General features: G+C 31.7%; 1 protein-coding gene across 1 annotated transcript; it reads right to left on the bottom strand.

The window, feature by feature from the left end:
- Positions 1–3: 3 nt before the first annotated feature.
- LOC145283746 (nucleolar protein 16-like) lies at positions 4–21,332 on the bottom strand. Its single transcript, XM_080132809.1, has 5 exons — positions 21,140–21,332; positions 5,188–5,296; positions 4,953–5,040; positions 2,428–2,534; positions 4–174 (listed from the first exon to the last, which is right to left on the bottom strand). Exons 1-5 carry the CDS (start codon positions 21,241–21,243, stop codon positions 22–24), a joined length of 561 nt encoding a protein of 186 aa, XP_079988935.1. The 5' UTR covers positions 21,244–21,332; the 3' UTR covers positions 4–21.
- Positions 21,333–22,514: the final 1,182 nt, after the last annotated feature.

Here is a 22,514-nt window from a genome sequence, read left to right as displayed (position 1 = left end):
AAATTAATATTTTTAGTTTTATTAACTTTCACTCGTATCCATTTGCTCGGTCTTTTCCTTTTTGGCTTCCAAATAGGCTTGGTATTGTTCAGGCATATTTTTGAATTTGTTAATTTTCTTCCTAATCTGTTTGGGCGTGTCTTGGTAATAATTCTTGTAATCTCGAGCCATGGCCTGGAAGTAATGAAGAAAATGGTAAAAATTATTAAGAGTTTTTTTGGGTTTTTTTCAACGCAAATAATATATAATACAACAAAAAAAAAAAATAGTTTGTAGCTTTTTTTTTTTTTTTAATGTCTACAGCAACAACAGTACGGAATGTCATGGATGTATGAAAACTTATCACTTTCATGAGGTTCCATACAAATATCAGTTTGTAAACTTTTCAGGAATTGTTGTTTAAACATCTGCTAATGTGTGTGTGACTAAATGCATGCAAATAATGGTACTTGTTTAGTTTGATCAAGACATTAAATAATGAAAATATTGAAAAAAATTATATTGTATATAATTATTATGGAATTAAGTTCTCCGTAAAAAAAAAATTTCACTTAATTTGATCAAGTAGTGTTTGTTTTTTGTTTTTTTTTTACAGAGGAAAAAAATTTTGTTATGACAGCAAGCACAAGGTAGCTATGTTTGGACTTTTAGACCATGAGGAAAGGAGAAAAGCTATTATCTAACATGGGAAGTAAGATGTCAACACTTTAGTTATCTCCCTGTGGCGCCCCCTCCCTTCCTTGTGGTCTAAAAATCCAAACCATTATATTGAGGAGCATTTTAAAGAGTTCACCGATTTTTTTTTTTAAACAGCACATTGGAATAGCTTTAGTTCAAAAACAAGGTTGAGGAGTTATAAGTGCGACAAAACTATTTGACATGATGTAGCTCAACATGTCAATTTAAAATAATACATAATTTTTTAAATGATAGTGGCCTCTTAAACAATTATATACACACACACGTTTTAAGTGCTTTCTTCACTCCTGAATTGAGGAAGAAAAAAGTTATTTGCTCTTTGTATAGAACTTTGTTTTTAATTTCATGCCCGGACGGTAATATAACAAAAATATAGTACAGATATTGATATGCATAATATATATTTATATTGCCCAGTCATAAATTTTTTTTTTTTTTTTTTTTTTTTTGTTACATAGGCATCAACACTTAAGGCCAATAGAGCACTGGCTTAAATATGATATTTTAATTCATGCAGATTTCATATTTATTATTAAAGAGCAAATTCGCTATTGATTATTATATTGTACCCACTATATATCGTAATGATTGCAAAAGTTAAAATAAAATGATTTGGATGCCATCAGCCAGAACTAAAATCAAGACATCTAGCACTCCAGTCTTATTTGTTGCTATCTGCACCATAAAAAGCGTATAAATGTATATTTGTGCATGCATACAAGAGCACTTTAAGTTGATTTATGCCTGCCAAGTATCAACTTTCAATTTTGCCCCTTAGCAGCTATTTTTACTGGCTAAAAAACCAAATGGAATTTGTTCCAGAGTTCCAAATCTATTTAGTAAGTTTCATGTCTGTAGACCTAAAATTAACAGAGGAATTTGGTAGAGACCGTTCTACAGACAAAGTCACTTTTATATGTATACTAGCAAGCCACCTGGTGTTGCCCAGTTGTAAGATATGCTTAAATATGATATTTCAATTCATGCAGATTACATATTTATTATTATAGACAATTCCCTATCGATTATTATATTGAACCTAATATATAGTAGTGAGATCAAAACTATAAATATATATATGACTTGCGTGCCACTAGCTAAAATCGAAACCAAAACATACAACTCTTCCACTCTCATTCCTTAGCCTCTGGAGCCACGCCCATCCACAATAAACGTTTTTTTTTCTAGTCAAAAGTAAAGAAAATTTTGATTTTGTTCCTTAACTTTTAAAAGAAAATTGATAAAAAGTTTGGTACTTGTACAGTTTAAGCAAGACATTAAAAAATGAAAATATCGGAAAAAAAAAAAAAAAAAAAAAAAATTCACTTAATTTGATTTTTTTTTTTTTTTTTTTTTTTTTTTTTTTTTTTTTTTTTTACAGAGGAAAAAATTTTTTTATGATACCGATAAAAAGGTAGCCATGTTTTGATTTTTAAGAAAAGCTATTATTTAAGATAAGGAGGAAGAGTTCAGCACTTTAGACAGAGCTATCTCCTCATGGCAGGTTCTAAAAATCCAAACATGGCTACCTTCAGCCAGCTGTCATAAAAACGTGTTTTTCTGCTGTAAAAAATACTCGATCAAATTAAGTGAAATTTTTCCAGAAAACTTCAGTACAACTTTTTTTTTTTTTTTTTTTGAAATTTTCATTTTTCAATATCCTGATTAAACTGTACAAGTACGCAAAGTATTTTTTTTTTTTTTAAATTACAAAACTGATTTACTTACTTCATAATCATCATGATATTTTTCCATCATGTATATACAATATATGGCTTCTTGGCCAGCCATCGTACGTGGTCGGATATTTGGTTTGTTAGCTTCCTCCTCAAGCTCTACAAATATAAAAGTTCACATTGGGTTGGCATAATCTACTAACAAAATACACATTGTGTCTTTATAAAAACTTTGACAGATTTCATTATCTATATATATATAAAAGCAAAAATGTGTGTATGTATGTTCGCTTTTTGTGTATGTCCAAGAAAGGCTTTTTTCAGAGAAGCGGTCGGTCGACTCGCAACTTCTTAAAACTTTTTATATCACATAGAAATTATAATATCTCCAATGGAGCTCGCCTGTCTATTTAATTTGCTTGACTTCGGGAAGATAAATATTCAACATTTGTCGCTCGCCGCATCTGGATTAGTCTTTTTCCTATAATAAAAGCGACACTAATTCTGGCAGTATTTTTGATCTATCGACAGAAATGTCTGTCCAAAAGCAATCAGATTTGATCAGCGTGGAAATATTTTCCTTATATCAAACAATTGCTATTCAAATTTTTTTTTTTTTTTTTTATTTATTTTTTTTTTTTATTACATTTTCACCCCAAACAAGGCACATTGCCACTTTGGTGTAGGGGGCTACTATCAGGGGAAACATCTACTGGGGTACTATGTAGGGATTAGGGCAGCGAGATGTTGGTTCACGTTGCACTTGAACTTATGCATGTCATTACAGTTGGGGAAGCAGTGACCCGGAATGGAATTCCAAAGTCTAGCAGTTCTGGGGAAGAAACTACTGGAGTAGAAGGATCTTTTACATCTAGGGATCTCTACAGTGTGGGGGTGGGATTTTGCAGCTTGTCGGGTCTGTCGAGGGTGTTCACGTCGTGGGGGCACAAGTGCTTGCAGTTCTTCAGAGCATTCACCATTATAGTACTTGTAGAACAGGCAGAGGGATGCAACGTTTCGACGATGGGATAGAGGCTGAAGTTTTGATGCCAGTTTAGGGCCTATCAGATTTGCGACTCTCTTTTGAACCCTGTCAAGGAGCAAGAGACTAGTAGCCGATGCACCGGCCCAAATATGACAGCAATACTCCATACATGGGCGAATAGTGGCCTTATAGAGGTACAGGATACTTTCGGGTGTTAAAAGTTTTCTAGCACGGTAGAGAGAGCCCACCTTCCTTGCAGCGGCCCTGGCAATGCCCTCGATGTAACTGTTCCAGCTCATGCTTCCAGTGAACGTTAGGCCAAGGAGCTTGAGAGACGTACTCTCAGATAAAGAGTCGTTGGCCATGGACAAGGGGAGCTGTCCTCTCCCCACACCAACATCTTGGGGAAAGCTTTCCGCAGTAAATGAAATACTATCCCGCAGTCAAACTTGACCTCATTAAGTCATTAAAACGTGCACCTGCCAAATCTAAGTAATTAAATAAATTCAAACGTGTTTCCGTTAGTATCTCGCGGTGGGTCAATGGTTAAAGTCGCACACTTTTTTTTTTTTTCACACTTTAATTTCCAACTTCGCCTCAAGGGTTCAAGTTCGATCCTCATACTCACCTACTAAAACTTTTTTTTTCGATGGACAAAAATCAGAGGCCTGCAGTATTAATGCTGGAGTCCTTCAGGGGTCAATCCTAGGCCCAACTCTCTTCCTACATCAATGACCTCCCTAAACACATACTTAAATCATTCGTTGACATCTATGCTGATGACACGACCATCTACGGCAACACATCAAAGGCTGTTAATGACAAAGTCAAGTACGTCCAAGGATGGAATACTGTTGCCATATCTGGGCAGGAGCTGCTAAAAACAGCCTATCCTGCCTTGACAGAGTACAAAATAGACTTTGTGGCTTAGTGGGGTATGCCCTTAACTCTACCCTGCAACCTCTCTCCCACAGAAGAGACGTTGCGAGCCTATTCTTGTTTTATCGTTACTTCCATAGCAGGTGCTTGTTTGAACTCCAATCTCTGCCCCCCCCCCCTCGCCAATCTTTCACGAAAAACACCCGTCTAGCTGAATCCACTATGAAAAATTTCCCACACTCTTTATCTGTGCCTAAATCAAAACACGGATTCCATGAACAAAGCTTCTTTCTTAGAACTACACGCCTGTGGAACTCTGTTCCGTCTGCCTGCTTCCCACCTGACTACAACTTGGATGTGTTCAAGTCCAACGTTAAATTCCTAATGAACCGCCCCCTTAAGTAAACACTTCAAATCTCCACACTAACGTAATGTACTTGCAATAACCCTTATCCCTGAGTGGCTTCCGGGCCTTGATAAGAAAAAGAGTTTCTTTATAAAAATCAAACTGCTTGATCAATTAATGGGATTCTGATCTTTTAAACGTGATACAATTGATACCAGTATAGGTTTAATTTACTGTTACCAAGAATTATCTCAAGCACCAAGAAATAAAATGGTTAGAATTCAAAAGAAACACTAAAAAGAATTCAATAAATATAATAAATAATTGACAAGCAAAAATATAAGAAGTTTGTAAGAGAATAACCCACCTTTAGCAACATGATGTTTTTTGCTTTTTTTCTTTTCCTCAACTTTATTTTTTTCATAATGCTCTATCGTTCCAAATTTGATGATATCCTTCAGATAAAAAACATAAAATTTGAAAAAATTGGTTCACACAAATCTCCAAACAATTTAATTATGAAAAAAAAAAGTAATAAAATCTAAGAATTCAATAATGAAACGTTAACACTTTTTTTTTTTTAATAGAAATTTTATGATTACCTTTGTTTTGGGAATGGGGAACGTTTTATTTGGATCAACACACAGGCCCATCTCTTCAAGATTGTCAGCAAGTGACTTTTTCTTGTCCCATGCATTCTTGATTTGGGGACTGAAATAACAAAAAAATCATGAAAGATTTATATATTAATTTATTTTTATTTTGGACTATTATTCTCATCTTTATTAGTTGTTGTTTTTTTATCTTTTATTGGTTTTGTTTATTCACAACGTTTCGGCCAACTATTCTCTACAGTTCCAGATGAACATTGTCTGAAGATAGCGGTTTCAATCCCACCCTAAGCGTGCCAGAGGTTAATTGGCCAAAAATGTGGTGAGACGACAACAACTACAGATGGCAGTGATGGCGGAGAATGCAGTTAGGAGATTCGAAGTTCCTATCCGTCGCGGTTACCACCTGACGAAGGCCAGAGGAATAGTTGGCCGAAACGTTGTGAATAAACAAAACCAATAAAAGATAAAAAAAAAAAAAAAAAACAACAACTAATAAAGATGAGAATAATAGTCTGAAATAAAGATAAATTAATATATAATGCTCATCTCAAAAATGAATTCCAATTAAGGAATAATATATATAAAGATTTATATATCTATTATAATAAAGTCGTATTTCTGTCTGTGTATTTGTTCACAATTTGGTAAATATATACAAAAGATACACGGTTTCACAAAGACTTTAATGATGAAAACTGACTTTTATTCCTGCATTTCTCTCTCTCTAATATATATATATATATATCCCATTTATTCAAAAGGAATCAACATTCAAGAGGTTATCTAGTTTGCATATTACATTAAAGAAAATTTGTTTTAATAATTAGCTCTAAATTTTTAATAGAAATTAGTAATTGAATTGTTTTAAGTATTCTATTTAGAAATATTTATATAGGGTTGATTTACTTAATTTATTTTTTATTTAATTTACATTTAATTTGATTTGATTTTATTTTTAATAAATTAGTATAACCAACATCAGTTGCGGTTAAAAACGGAAGCCAGTTTTCATTTAACTTATGAGTTATTTCCCTTTAACCTATGCGATTTTATTTCCCTGTTTAAGTTATTTTACCACCACCACCACCACCACCAAGAGAGTAAGCCAGTGAATATGATAGCGTAACGTCATTTCCTGATCAACTTGTAGGTACAGATAGTTTCCGGTATTCAACCACGTGGTCACGCTAACAGACATAAAAAATATAGCTGTGTCAACAATTGTCCATGTATGTTCTAAAGAGAAAGAACAATTCTCCATTTGGATAATAATTATTATAATTGCACATTGGGAAAATTTTAATCAAACAAAATATAGTTTTTGAACTTTAATTTCTATTGGAGAAAGTCAAATATTTCATTTTATTTATTTATTTTTTTTTTACTGCAAAACAAACAATTTTTATATAATATTTTTCAGTCCGTTCTTTTAATAAATAAATCTTTTCACTGAGTATTTCCAAATATATTAAAGTTAGCATTTTTCACGGCAGTTTTTTTTTTTTTTTTTTTACACGATCGGTGAATTTTCAATATTTTAACACCGGGCGTAATTTATTTCTTTGAAATATGTTTAAAACTTCAAGTTTTTTTTTTTTTTTTATAACATTTTAACTAGTGGTGGGACGATTAATCGGAATCGTTAATCGTAAGAATCGTATATTTTGGGAGGTATCGGAATCGCATCGTTAAAAAATACCTTAATTTTCCGATTCCTTCATTACGATTCTTTTAGTCTGATGTTGAAAAAAAGAAAAAAAAATTTCCTGATATTTCTAACCGCAAGAGAGAAATAAAAAGAAACCAAAGAAATTCATTATTAACAGGGCAATGCTTAGTGCCCCTCCCTTACAAGGTTCATTCATTCAGATCTATTGTAATCAAAACTACAAAAGAGTTAACTTTGAAAAGAAGTATGCAGGGCTCTACATTGCGAGTAAAAATAAAAAAAAACGCTTATCTTTTTGGCGATTGTTTTTTTTTACTGACAAATCTTCTAATAGTGAATGAAAATGCTTTTTCAACTTATATTTTCTTAAAATAAAACGAGCAAAGTCAAATTATTTAAACAGTAAAAGGTTTAATAGAACAATATACTTTTTTTTCTTTTTTTTAAAAGAAGGCTTTTGAAAGAAATATCTCTAAAATGAAATTGATCACGTTGTATTATTTCGCAAAGTTTTGACAGTAGTCGGTTTCTTTTGAAGTTTCAAAAAAATCGACCCCATACCTATCTCTTCCAAACCTAAAGTTATTAAATAACCCCTTCGTTAATTTAAGGGTAATTAATTCAATTCAGTCAAGTTTTTTTTTTTTTTAATTTCATTGAAATAAAATCCATTATTTTTTTTTTTTTCTCCAGAAAGATAAAACCCTGAATTTGATTATATTAAAAGCAGAATAATATAATCTTTTTTCTAGAATTTTAAATTGAAAATTAAGTGTTTTGCGCAGTTTTTTGCCGAACGAAATTAATATATATTTTTAAAAGGTTTTGTAATCAATTAATTTTTATGTCTAAATAATATTTACGATTAATTAAATAATTTCATTTTAAAAAGTATTTATAAATAGAATTTTACTAAGGACTTATAGTTTAGCAATATTGAACCGCATCAACCATGTGTGAATTGAACACAGTCAACCAAAAAAAAATTCAAAAGAAAATGCGGGTTTGTATTACTGTACACAGATTCGAAAAAGTTGTCAAAAAAACAAATATATAACAAATAAATGTTATCAAAGGCAAGATAAGTTATTTTTCTACCTAACTGGATATATTTTTCGGGGTTTTATTCAATGTAACATGTTTATTCAGCTCGAAAAGCATACAGTGTTTACCGATGTATTGGAAAATTCAAAATGGCGCCCGACACTCTTTAACACGGGAAGTTCAGGAAAAGATGTTATAAATAATAAACTATACAAAATACTGCTAGAAACTCGCTCAATATATGTTACCGTGACATATTTTGACATATATTCGGTGTTTTTTTAATAGTATTTTGTCTAGTTTATTATTTATAACACCTTTTCCCGAACTTACCATGTTAAAGAGTGTCGGGCGCCATTTTGAATTTTCCAATACATCGGTAAACACTGCATGTTTTTCGAGCTGAATGAACATGTTACATTGAATAAAAACAAAATAAATTACCCAGTTTGGTAGAAAAGTAACTTATCTTGCCTTTGATAATATTTGTTTGTTATATATTTGTTTTTTGACAACTTTTTCGAATCTATGTGTACAGTAATACAAACCCGAAGATGCATATTTGCATTTCATTATGTAAACTTTTATACATTGGTTTCAAAAATTAAATTCTATAAGTTTTTTTTGTTAACTACCGGTTGGTACAATTTACCGCCCCATCCCTTTATATTTTTTTCTTTTTGTCTTTTTTAGCGGATTATTTTCAATTAATTATCCAAATAAGTGACTAGCTTTAAAACAAAATTTAATAGTAAATTGTTTGTTTACAGATAAACTGAATTTTCTAATATGGCCCAAAGTCCAAAAAAAAATTTTGAAGATGATGAGTTGAAAGCCATTTGCAAAGTCTGTCAAATTAAAATATCGCGAGGAATTAAACCATCTAACATGACCACAACCAACATGTTAAAACATTTAACTATGAAGCATCCAAATAAATTGGAGGAGCAAAATAAAAAAGAAAAGGAACAAAAAATTACCAACTAGTCACTCAGAGCAGTTTTATTAGTGAGGGTCGAAATCGCAGTGTCTTTTTTTTTTTTTTTTTTTTGCCTACGTCACCATCTAGGTGTCACCATTTTTTTTTTTAACCCTCCTTAACTTCAAAGAGTAAATACAACATATACAACTAAAAAAATAATTTTTAAAAATGCTGATTCCATTCATGAAAAATTCTTTTAAATAGAAATTAAAACTTAGGTAAAGATAGCTGACTGACAGCAACAGGAGCACTGGTTAACTACTGAACCACGTGGAACGGTGTGTGGGGGGAGGAGGAAATTAAATGATGATAATAAATTATGATAACCGTCTTTGAAAGGCACTACACTCCTAAAATTTACTTCTTTAAAATTTTAGGCGGCCCTCCCCGGCGATTTTAAAGCACTCTCTCGCTCTCTTTCAAAAAAAAAAAAAAAAAAAAAAAAAAAAGATTTAATTTTTAAGTTTGGGAAAGATATATTTATTATAACCAAATTTCTGTATGAAGACTGGATCTACTTTATTGGACGTTAATTTGTGAGATAAGTAATTTTTCAATGTTTAATATGTTTTTAAAGTTTCAATTATCAATTAAATTTTTTTAATTGCATTTATTTTTCAATTTATTTAAAAAAAAAAAAAAGGGTTTTAAATGTATTTTTCAAGGTAACAAGCTTCGAAAGAAGTCTAATAAAAAAAAAAAATCACTTAATTTTTAATTTCGACAACCCTGAGAATTTAATTATTAAAAAAATATTGAAATGTGACATTTTTTTATTTAACATTTCTATTAGTTCAATTAATTTTCTTTCAATTCATTTCACTCAACAAACTTCACCATTTTTTGTTTGTTTTTTTTAATCTTTTTCTGTAATTTTGGTAATTATGTTTGCTCAATTTTATCTAGTATTTCATTTTTTTTATAGTGGTATCATTTTTATATGTGTTCCTTTGATATACCCTATTTCAAAATTAGTTTGGCTAAACTTATTCTTCACGTTAGAAACAACGTGTAAAAGCAATGAAAAAGTAAGAAAAAATAATAGGTGTTAACTACTCCTTGTGAATTATGGAGGTCTGAAGAACTGCCGTCACAAATACAACTATCAATAGCTAAACAAAAAATCGTTTTTGAAATTCCTTTAATTGTAACTTTTCGCTATACCTACCTTTTGGTATAAAACACAAAAACTTTCGATTAATGGTATTTCTCATATATGGTCGTTAACTTTGGAAAGGTTATTTTGTATCTACGGCGCCATGTCACGTGGTATATTGTTTTTTTTTTTCATTACGCACGTTCATTTATAAATTATTAAATCAAATATTTATCTTTTTTATATTTAATTAGTATATATTTTCTTTCTCTTCCGCTATATTTTTTTTTATTTAATTCATTAAATCTGTTAATTATGAGGACCAAAATAATGAATCGTGTGTATTTATTCTCTAATTTTCTTGTTTTTGTTCTGTTATATAAATTCTATTTTATTTGTTTTTTCTCTGAAGGATAAATTCTATTTTCTTTGAGTTTTTTTTTTCTGTATTCCAATTAAGTAAAATAAATTTTCTCTAAAATAAATTTTGCTAATTTTTCCGTTTAGTTTACTATATAATAATTTTATTTAAACCAAAACACGACGGTGTAGACATAAAATATCTCTTCCAAAGTAAGGGAACATATTTGGGAACTACCGACCATAAGTATAAAACTACCTGGTATATTTCAAAACAATAAATTCCCTAGGAATCGGAATCGTACTTGGTATCGGAATCGTTAATCAATATTTTCCTGGAATCGGAATCGTATAAAAATTAAGAATCGTCCCAACACTAATTTTAACTATAAATTTACATGACGGGTTTGTTTTACTATACACACAGATTCGGAAAAGTTGTTAAAAAAACAAATATATAACAAATAAATGTTATCAAAGGCAAGATAAGTTACTTTTCTACCAAACTGGATAAATTGTTAGTGTTTTTATTTAATGCAAAGTGTTTATTATTCGGCTCGAAAAACAGTGTTTACCGATGTATTTGAAAAATGCAAATGGTGGCATGCTTGTTTGGGAAAACAAGTCTAAACAAAAAAAAAAAATTATACAAAATACTGTTAGAAACTCACTCAATATATGTTACCGTGACATAGGCGGACATATATTCGGTGGGTTTCTAACAATATTTTGTATAATTTGTTTGAACTCATTTTCCCAAACTTACCGAGTTCAATAGCGAGCATGCCAACATTTTTTTTAAAAATATATCAATAAACATTGTATGATTTTCAAAGCAATTACACATTTTAAAGCAAGTAAAACCACTAAAAACTTTTCCAGGTAGGTAGAAGAGTAACTTATCTTGCCTTTGATAACATTTATTTGTTATATATTTGTTTTTTTGACAATTTTTTCGAATTTGTGTATACGAACCCACAATTTAATTTAACTTGAAAATACTATTGAAAACACATGTGCGTACACTGCACAAGCACCCTTATTATTATCATAATAGTAATAATAAAAAAACTGGTGTAGGTGCATAGCAGGTGCTCATCTGAACTTCAATCTCGCCAGACTTTCAAAAAAAACACTCGTCTAGCTAAAACCACTATCAACAATTTCCCACACTCTTTATCTGTGCCTACACCTAAATGTAGATTCCATGAACAGGGCTTCTTTCTTAGAACTGTTCGCCTGTGGAACTATTCTGTTTGCCTGCTTTCCAACCAATTACAACCTGATTGTCTTCAAGTCCAATGTGAACAAGTTCTTATTGAACTGTTCCCCTAAGTAATCCAAGTTACAAAATTCCCACTAATGTTTACTATGCTAAAATCACAATGACAAATGTATACCCATTAACCCTTATCCTTGCGTGGCCACTGGGCCTTGATAAGTGGTGATGGACATAGAACAGAAAACCAAAACTTTAAATATAATTTCTGTATTCAAAGTAATAGTTATTTAAATATTTCAACATATAATCTTGTGGGCAAAATCAAGCTTCCCAATAAGGGGCACTCTGGATAGGAACAAAAATAATCTCAGTCATGAAAGATTTCTCCTCCATTGACCAAGGACAGAAAAGGTAAAGTGTAGCATCAAAACAGATACTACACTGTGATCTTGTTCCGAAGACCAAAAAATATGTGTTTAATGTTTCTTTAATTGTTTGTTCCCTAAATTCATAATTCAGTTTTATCAGTATTAACTTGTATATTTCTTTAAAATTACTTAATTTTACATAGAAAACGTTTATATTTTATATTGAATAAAGTTCAGTTTCAGTATTAATTGAACTGTGTTCCTTTTTCTTTTAAAAATGTTTTATTGCTCTTTTTCAAATGGCCCTCATATAGTAACTGATGGTCTGACAAATCTTACCTACCATTGCCAGTTAACATTTTTCAGTTAACAGGCCTTACTCTCGGTGGCTGTAATTTTACGCTTTGAAAAATCCAAAATATAGTCAATTTTCAGTTTTATCTGATAATGTTGAGTATGTACAGTTAGTATATATGTGTGTGTGAAGGAGAAAACATACAGACATGACAAAATAGACACCCATAGAAACAGTTTTTATAGAAAAAAATCAAAAATAAATGGTCACAAAACTAATACTTGGTTGACATTCCCTTTACTGTTTTTAATGCTACGACCCTTCTAGGCATGGCATTGATCAGTTGAATATTATCTTGAGGAATTTCTTGCCATGTCTGACACAATAATGCTAAAAGTTCAGGCTTGTATTAATCTTAGAGAAAATATTTGTCTGTGTACATAGGCTTGACTACCACAACCTTTTTGAGTGAGCTAACCATGCAACTTTTCTGAACAGTGTCATTGCTAAACACCTTACTAAGCTACGTTCTTGTCACCTGTGCCAATTTAGAAAACTTATGTAGACAACACATTTATTCTTGAACACACCACTAACAAGCAAAACTTTATACATAAGCATTACTAATTTAACCAAAGAAACAAAATATCAATAACAAGCAGTGCGTGCGTGGTCCCCCTCTGGTGCTGCATGTGAGATGACGCCACAAAAAAATAGTGAAGAAATGGTGAATGTGAGAAGTGTGAAGGCCAATGTTGCCTTCACATTATCATCAAGTTTCAGAAAAATCTAATGGGTGGGGCAAAAGTTGTAGGGCAAAAAGCGTCATTTTTTTTGCAATTTTGGGGCATTTGTGACCCCTTTTGAGCTCCTAAGAATGCTGAATCTCAGTGCACCATGGAAAACCACTATATAGACATATATATCAAGTTTTTGAGCAATATGAAAAAGGAGCTCCAAAAAGGCATGTTTTTTTAGCCCTAAAAGTCCCAGAGGGATGCAAACAAGAATTTTGCCAGGGTCACCCATACTGAATTTATATTAACAATGATATCCACATTTTGGCCAAGTTTCAGGAAAATCTAATGGATGGATCAAACGCTATGGAGCAAAAGGTGTAATTTTGGGCCATTTTGACCTCTTTTGAGCCCCTCGGGATGCCGAATCCCATTGTAAATGGATAATGGTGCCGTTTCAAGCTTTAACACAGGTATATTTGAGTTGACCACTGTGAAAAATCACTATATAGTCAGACATATCAAGTTTTTGTTAAGAAATGTGAAAAAAAAGTCACAAAAAGGGGTATTTTTAGCACTAAAAATCTCCGGGGACGCAAACCAGAATTTTGTCAAGGTCACCCATATTGGATTTATATTAAAAACAATGGGCTCCACATTTTGGCCAAGTTTCAAAAAAATCTAATGGATGGATTAAAAGTTATGGGGCAAAACATGCCATTTTGGGGCATTTTTGACCTCTTGAGCCCCTGGGGACACAACAGGAATTTTTGCAAAAAAACAAATTTTTTTTTACTGTGCATATCTATTTAATGAAATACGAGTTGTGGCAAAATTTCAGGAAAAACTAATGGACGATAATCTGGCAATTGTCCAGATTAATAGACGCACGGATGGACACCACTGAAAACATAGGTCCCTCTTTGATAAATCGGGGGACCAATATCATGTATTTTTAAATTGAAACAAAAAATTTAAGATGTTTAAATAGAAATAATTTCATAATCTTTACATATGGAAATGGCAGCATGTTTTATAGTGGCGAACTGTTCGTTTAATGGTGAAGTAACCGAATAGCAGAATTTTAGAATCTAATTTCTCAGCCAATCAGCTTGGCTAGATTTCCGGACGGGAGAAATCATTGTCTAGAATGTAAGTGGTAAGAGTATATGACTGTATGAATTCCATAGTCGGTTAATGACGGCTAAGATTCAGGAAAACAGGATAAAGTATAAACGCACACGGTGTAGAAGGGGGTTGTAAGAGGACTTGGCAAAGTGGGGGTGAAAATCTAGCTACTTTCTCTGTAGGTTATGACGATGATCATGGCGTTCCTCAGAATAAATATGTTGTAATATTACGAAATAATGTGTATGAAATTGCGTTCTATAGTTAAATAATGTAATGGCTAATGGCGTAAATATAAATTTTTATGTGCGATCTGTTGTTGTCAACCTACAGTAGTTTCGTCCAGAGGGAAAAAATTGTGCCTCTTATATACAAGATGACATGCGATTTGCTGGTGACAAAAAAAAAAAAAAAAAAGATAAAAATCAACCCTATAAATATTCTAAACTCTTTACAGGTAATCATCCTTGATGATGGTTATGAAAGTCAAAAAGTAACTATGACAGTTACATCGTCCAGTTCTTGCCAGAAATAAGAAAAATGGAAAGAATCAGAACCAAAATATGTAGACAGGAACTGTGTATATTATTTAATGAAACATGCTTAAAGGAAAGAATGCTGCATAGCACAATCATTTATTATCCAACCAAGATAGTGTATAGGATTTTAGAATTCATTACTTATGACATCGAAAGAAACTGGGATCTTAGGAAGATCAATATCAATTATCCCCGTAATTATAACTGCAACCAGACTCATGAAAAAGAATTTCAAAAACTAATAAGTACATATACTCAGTGAACCAAGTGCAAGAAAAATACAAACAATTGCACTGAAAGGTATGGTTAGAATTTTAAAACAATCTCTTGGTTGGAATATATGTGATAGCCGGTGAATGACATCTGGTAGGATGCCCCATCCACAGCTAGTTCTAGAAAGAAAATTAAAGTTTTTAAAGAGATTTATTTTTGCTATTTGAGGATAAATTAGTTTGTATGGCTAAAAAGTGGATAAATATTGGTTCATAGTAACGATTCATCAAGACACAAACTAGTGTTTTATCAACCGCAAGTCACTAGAATAAGGGTGTATGATGCTGAAAGACCTGAAACATCCGATTTTAGGACCATCATTATCAATGACACAGAGGATGTATGTTTACAGCAGTTTAAAAAATAAAATGTGACGCTCTTAATTGTTATGACGTTATCCCTTTAGCTATCACAACAGATGCAAGTGATACTTTTTAACACCAGAAATCTTTTCGCTTTTTGATTGTTTTTAAAAATAAGTAAACAGTCCAGATATTTAAATCGGACTCAATGGTTTGTATACTATATATGAAGAGCTTGTCAGAAAAAAATTTAAAGAATATGTAATCCATGACATCAGAATAGTATTCAGGAGAAATCCTGTTCTTAGAAAGCATCTTGTGTGAGCAAAGCCCTCTACAGAAAAAGTCATGACTAAGAACTATCTCTATGCGATTCCATATAAGTGAAGAAAACTATTAAAGGTGAGCGATGTTGCTCAGTACAAGTAAGATTAGAAAAACACCAGAAAGCCGTAATACATGAAGATGTTGAAACTAGAGTATGGCCGACCACATATGGAGGGAAAAAGGAAACCATCTACCCTTATGGAATGAAGTAAAAGTTTTAGAAAGATAGTAAGATGTCACCCCCCCCCCAAAGCGTATATGTTGAGTGACAATGACTTAGTATAGAATTTAATATTTAAATTTAAGATTCAACATCCATCTAAAGAATCTTTCTTTTCGTAGTAATCTTTACTGAGATATAAAAGACACTGGAGAGTGTGAGAGAGAGAGAGAGAGAGTTCTCTATGGACTCAAAAACGGTTGGGACGATTTTTAAGAAATCTCATTTTATGTGCCTGGTAGTGTTCTAAGATAGGTTTTGTATCCGAATGGTTTTGATAAGTATCAACAATTGTTAAAAAAAAAAAAAAATCAGATAAAGGAGGAACAGGCGAATTTTAAACACAATTAACACCTTATAAAGCCTAACATCACAACACAAGTGCATTTGAGAAGTTTTATCACAGCACACACAGAACCCAACGTATAAAACCAACATTAATATTTCCTCCTGTATCAGAAAACATGCTATGTGATATACAAATATCTGTATGTGACGTTGCCAAGCTAATCAAGAACCTTGATTCCAGTAAAGCAACCAGCCCTGACGGTATTCCGATTATAGTACTCAGAAGACTTCAACCAGCACTTGCGCCCATTCTTACAAAACTGTTTAAACGTTGTCTTAAGGAGAATTGCTTCCTGTCATCCTGGAAAATCTCATCAGTATGCCCTGTATTTAAGAATTCGGGTGATCGCTCATCTCCCTCACACTACAGGCCAATAAGTCTCCTGTGCGTCATAAGTTGCTGGAATTTGTGTTAAATAGAGAAGTAATCAACCATCTTAGCAAAAATAACCTTCTTTATGGTTTCCGTTCTGCTAGATATACAGCAGATGTACTTACAGTTACATCTCATAGGATTAGCGAATCTCTCGACGGAGGCTACCTTTCTAGGACAATTGCTGGACATATCAAAGGCCTTTGATAGAGCATGGCATAAAGGCTTACTTCACAAGATCTCCAGCTATGGTATAGCTGGAAATGTCTTCTCAATTATTAAATCATTTCTCTCTGATACGTTCATAAGAGTAGTGGTTGATGGGCAGAAATCAGAAGCTCTTAGTATTAATGCTGGAGTCCCTCAGGGGTCAATCCTGGGCCCAACTGTCTTCCTGATCTATATTAATGATCTTCCAAATCCCATCCTTACATTATTCGTAGACATCTATGCTGATGACACTACTATCTATGGTGCACATATAAGACCGTAAACGACCAAGTTTTCTCTGATTCTCTCTCCTCTGATCTTGAGCATGTAGTACAATGGGGAAAGGAGTGGCTGGCTACTTTTAATGCATCTAAAACCAAGCTTTTATCTTTACATCATTAACGTTCTGATCCTCATCTGGCATCAATTGAAATGAATGGTTCTCGTCTTGAGGAGGCCTCATGTTTTGACAAGCTTCTGGGCTTAACCTTTACTCCTGATCTTAAATGGAACACATACATTAAATCTGTTGCCAAGGCTGCTGGAAAAATGGTGGGATCCTTCTATCGATCCAGTAGATCGATCACTGCTGATGCTATTCTCTATCTACATAAGAGCCAGGTACGTCCAAGGATGGAGTACTGTTGCCATATCTGGGCAGGAGCTGCTAGAAAGGACTTATCCTGCCTTGATAGAGTTCAAAATAGACTTTGTAACCTTGTGGGGGATGTCCTTTTCTCTTCCCTTGAACCTCTTTCTCACAGAAGAGATGTTGCGAGTTTGTCTCTGCTTTATCGTTATTTTCATGGTAGGTGCTCGGCTAGCAGTATCAGAATTTTTGTAGGAATTTTTGACACCCCTAACACGAAACTGCGAATACAATATAAAAATCTCGGAATTTCTCTGTTAAAAGTGGGTTATTTATTTTCTTTATGGATTATACTTCCAAAATAAACTATTACAGTTGTTTTAAAAGTAATAGAAATATTTTTTTTTTTTTTTTTTTTTTAAACAGTAATGAATTTTCCGAACTCAATATTTTTCAATTTTTAAATTTTAAAAATCTATCAAAATTTTTCTATTGATTCTATTTTTACGATATTTTCAGGGTCAATGTGAAATTTTATGTTCTTTCCAATAAATCGAATATAATATTTTAGACAAACGTTTTTTTTTTTTAAATTCACGACCCCCCCCCATCCCAATATTTAAGTGTCTATTAAAAAGTAAATACTTAATTTAGCAACCCGAAAGTAAATAATTAATTTACTCACAAATTGAAGAGAAAAGGTCAATACATAATATATTCAAATTTAAAAAAAAAAACAGTGTTCTTTTAGAATTTTACCTGTAAAGTCCGAAGTTTAAAACCTTTTTTTAAAAAAAAAACACTTTTTTTTTTTTTTTTTTTTTTTTTTTTTAATGAAATCTTGGTCCTTGCTCCTTTAATTGAAAAAAAAAATTAGGGCTTGAATTGCATTTTTCGAGGAGTTATAAGCTTGGAAAGATGGGGTGGAATTATTCGCTATTTTCACGAAATTTCTGACACTGCTAGTGCTCGGCTGAGCTCCATTCTATAGCCCCCCCCCCTCACCAAACTTTCACAAGAAACATCCGTCTAGCAGAAAACACTATCACTAGTTTTCCCCACTCTTTATCTGTGCCTAAACCTAAGCGTAGATTCCATGAGCAAAGCTTCTTTCTTAGAACTGCAGTACTGACAATTCCATAGGCGTGCAGTACTGCAGTACTACTGCACGCCTATGGAATTGTCTTCCGTTTTTCTGCTTTCCAGCTGACTACATATGGTTGTCTTCAAGTCTAACGTAAACAAGTTTTTGATGAGCCGTTTCATATAAGTTAAGAAATTTACCAAATCTCCATTACTAACGATTACTATATTGTCCAATTTCTACTGTACACTCTTTAACCCTTATTCTCGAGTGGCCTCTTGACCTTTAGAAGTGGTGATGCTTATGTAAAAAAAAAAAAAAAAAAGCTTTCACAGTACCAGGAATCCTGATAAGCAACAACTATATATTCACCAAGAGTTGATGGTAATTTTTGTCATTTCTATTGTTGCTTTACTGAAAGTTCAACTTTGTAAACAAAGAAATAAAATGGTAATTTTTTTTTACCTTGTTTTCACCTTAACATTTAAAATGATTACTTTTATAGGTTTTATGGTATGCTGAAAACGAATATCGCATTTAAATTTTCTGCAAATACGTATGTTATCGCTGGCAAACGTAATCCCCCAAAAAACTATGCGCAAACGCACGTACCAAGATGGCCACCCGCCACCACCAGCAATAACGTAAGAAATGACATTGCTTAATATCTGGAAAGCTACTAATTTGCGAAAAATTTAAATGCGATATTCGTTTTCAGGACACTCGAAAACCTTATTGGTGGTCATTTTAAAGAAAAATGTTAAGGTGGAAACAAGGTAAAAATTTACAAAATGCATCACAATGAAATTCTTTATCGAACAACCGCCTAATTAATTATTATTATTATTATTATTATTCAGATATCCTCAGTTAAAAAAAAAAAAAAAAAAAAAACTGGTTTTTATAGATTCGAAGAAAAAAAATGGTCTTAACAATGAGTTAAAAATAAATTCAAGTTTCATTATATATTTTATTTAATTGTTAGATGAAAGTACAGAATAGTTAACAAACCACCCTTCCTTCCCCATGTTAAGAATGGGTTTCTAAATATTATTTCAGCATGGTAGCATAAGCGCACAAATACAAGCACCTTTTTTTTTTTTTTTTTTTTTTTTACCACTAAAAACAACTCTACCTTAAATAGAAGTAAGAAGTTATAAATACAAAGATGTACTTAGTACATTTTGGTTTATTAACGCTTTTAGTGCATGGAAATCAAATTTGAAATACTTGAAAATAATTTCTTTAAATTGACAAACGCAGAATAAAAAAAATGAAACCTTTTTCTGTTTTCGTTTTGAAAGCAGAAAAAAACAGTTTTTGAGGTAATGTTGAAGATTCGTCTTCCTTTGTTTACAAAGCCATTTGGCGGAAGTGACGTCCGATATTTTTATCTACGGATGAGTATGACCAAAACCGTATAGAATGAACCTTTTTTCTATAAGTTTTATTCAAACAGTTTTTATTTTAATTTAATGGACTTTTTTTTTTTTTTTTTTTTTTGTATTTATTAACTGTTTTATCCTTTTTATCAAACACAAAAATAGAACTTGAATATATATTATGAACTGTTTTTCAAACATCGAAATTTTAAAATTTAAAGTTAGTTTAAAAATAAAAAAAATGACGGTGTTTGCAAAACTTTATAGTCTGGCGGCGGCGAATCAAAGACAATCATTTTGGAAATGTCATGTATTGGATACGATTTTTTATGTTTGATTAAAATACAAGAACAATGAAAAAAAAAACGGGTTTGTATTACTGTACACAGATTCGAAAAAGTTGTCAAAAAACATATATAACAAATAAATTTTATCAAAGGCAAGATAAGTTACTTTTCTACCTAACTGGATATATTTTTGTGTTTTTATTCAATGTAATTTTCAGCTTGAAAAACATAGTGTTTACCGATGTATTCGAAAATTCGGTAAATTTATACAAATACCGTGACAGCGAATTAGTAGAAAAAAATGTACCCTAACCCTAACCCAGTTTTCAGATTCGTGTTCAGCACACCGAAACGTAACCGAATACTACGTAAAAGATTTTACTAATTCGCTGTCACGGTGTTTGTATAATAATACCGAAAATTCAAGATGGCGTCTCACACCCCTCTTTAACACCGTAAGTTTGGGAAAAGGTGTTATAAATAAAAAAAACTATACAAAATACTATTAAAAACCCGCCGAATATATGTCAACCTATGTCACGGTAACATATATTGAGCGAGTTTTTAACAGTATTTTAACCGGTTTTTTATTTATTACACCTTTTTCCAAACTTACCGTGTTAAAGAGAGAATCGGCCGCTATCTTGAATTTTCCAATACATCGGTAAACACTGTATGCTTTTCGAGCTGAATAAACATGTTAAATTGAATAAAAACAGAAAATTATATCCAGTTTGGTAGAAAAGTAACTTATCTTGCCTTTGATAACATTTATTTGTTATATATTTGTTTTTTGACAACTTTTTCGAATCTATGTGTACAGTAATACAAACCCAAAACTTTCTTTAAAGAAATTTTGAAATTTTACGTTATAAAAGACCAATAAAGTCTTTTTTTAATGCAAAAATTTGTTAAGTTCAAATAAACAAAGACAATTATTTGGGGAATATCATATATTGGATACGGTTTTTATGATGTTTGGCCTTAAAAGTAAAATAATACCAAAATATGCATAGACGAAAAATCAGAACCACGTGGGTGACTTCACACGCAATTTTAATAAAACAAGTAAAAAAAGTTTTCATAGAAATATATTTCTACTTACCAAGTAATTTTTGGATAAACCTTCTTGCTACGTTGTTTTCGTCGGTTGATATCATATCTGTATTTCTTTTTTCCTCGAACTTTACGCGTTACACCTTTACCCATGTCTGAATATTTACAGTAAAACAATACAAAAAAAAGAAAAAGGGGGCAGAGAACGAAACCGGAAGTACTTCCGTAAAGACACTAAAAAAAGAGCTAAGTTGTTAGATTGGCCTTTTAAAGGCTAAATTTTACGAATTCGGCCTTTTTTTTTTATATATAAAAGAAGCAATTTGGCCTTTTACAAACTATGGCTACAAATTATTTTTTTTCCTGATTATTTAACAAACCTGTTTATCTGATAGTAATTATTAATGAAAACATTATAATTACTGTTTTTTTTTTTTAAGTAGTTAGGTTTCAAATATCGTTTAGGCGTTTTTTTTAATGTTTACTTTTTCTTTACTATTTTATAGGCACCGCCAAAAATGGCCGCAAAATCAAGTTGTTGTTGTTTTTTAAAACTAAATTACATTTATTAAAATCCATTATTTCTGAGTAACTTTTTTTTTCCAGAAAGATAAAACCCTGAATTTTATCATATAGAAACAGAATAATGTAAAACTTTTTCTACTATTTTTAATTCAATTTTAAATGTTAAATTTTCCCAAAAAGTTAACAATTGACATTTTTTGTCTTGCACAAAAAACGTACTTAAATATTTAAAAAAAAAAAAAAGGGTTTTTGAAATAGTTTATTTATTTATTTATTGTCTAACTAAGATTTAGGATGATTTTCTAAGAGAATATGCAAAAATATTATAATATAAGTACCTGAATTTCAAATAATTCCACTTATTCATATAGGTAACCAGATATTTCGCGTCGACGTAGAGTTCAGATCGACTCTGTTTACGTTTTCTTTTGATAAGAAGAAAACTATGGAAGACCAAACAGGCCAAAAAAACTTATTTTTCAGTGACGAAAATTTCAATGTATTATTAAGCTGGCCAGTACCAGATGGGTGACCATTTGTATGAGTTTGGTTTTTAATGTGTATGTGTGTGGGGGCCAGGCTCCCCAAAATGGGGGGGGGGCAATTTAAAGCAGAATGAAAAAAAATTATTTCAGCGCGTTTGGTCCACCGTAGTCGAAAGGCGGCAAACGTTTTCAAACGAGATCGAAAAAAATGAAAGGACACAATATTTATCGAATTTTTTTTTTTTTTTTGTATCGATTATTCAAAGCATGCTCTGTTTGATAATGGTCATGCATTATTCGGCTCGCTAAAAAAAAATTGTTAATTTATTTATCAAAAATTTTAAAATGGCTTTTTTCGTATAAATATTAAAAAAAAAAATTTTTTTGTTTTGCTTAACTTAAATTAATTATTTT

The sequence above is a fragment of the Euprymna scolopes genome, chromosome 8, assembly GCF_053919585.1.
Source record: "Euprymna scolopes isolate OS-2025 chromosome 8, ASM5391958v1, whole genome shotgun sequence".
Classification (NCBI taxonomy): Eukaryota; Metazoa; Mollusca; class Cephalopoda; order Sepiida; family Sepiolidae; genus Euprymna; species Euprymna scolopes.
The sequence above is the reverse complement of the archived record's forward strand: the minus strand, read 5'-3'. Positions and strand labels throughout refer to the sequence as shown.

Bases quoted from the DNA above. Each gene is read 5' to 3' on its own strand.
- LOC145283746 (XM_080132809.1), bottom strand. From the start codon at position 21,243: ATGGGTAAAGGTGTAACGCGTAAAGTTCGAGGAAAAAAGAAATACAGA. The intron at 5,041-5,187 runs GTAATCATAAAA...TTTTATCTGAAG, and splicing joins TCCCCATTCCCAAAACAAAG to GATATCATCAAATTTGGAAC. The intron at 175-2,427 runs GTAAGTAAATCA...CATTACTTCCAG, and splicing joins AATATCATGATGATTATGAA to GCCATGGCTCGAGATTACAA.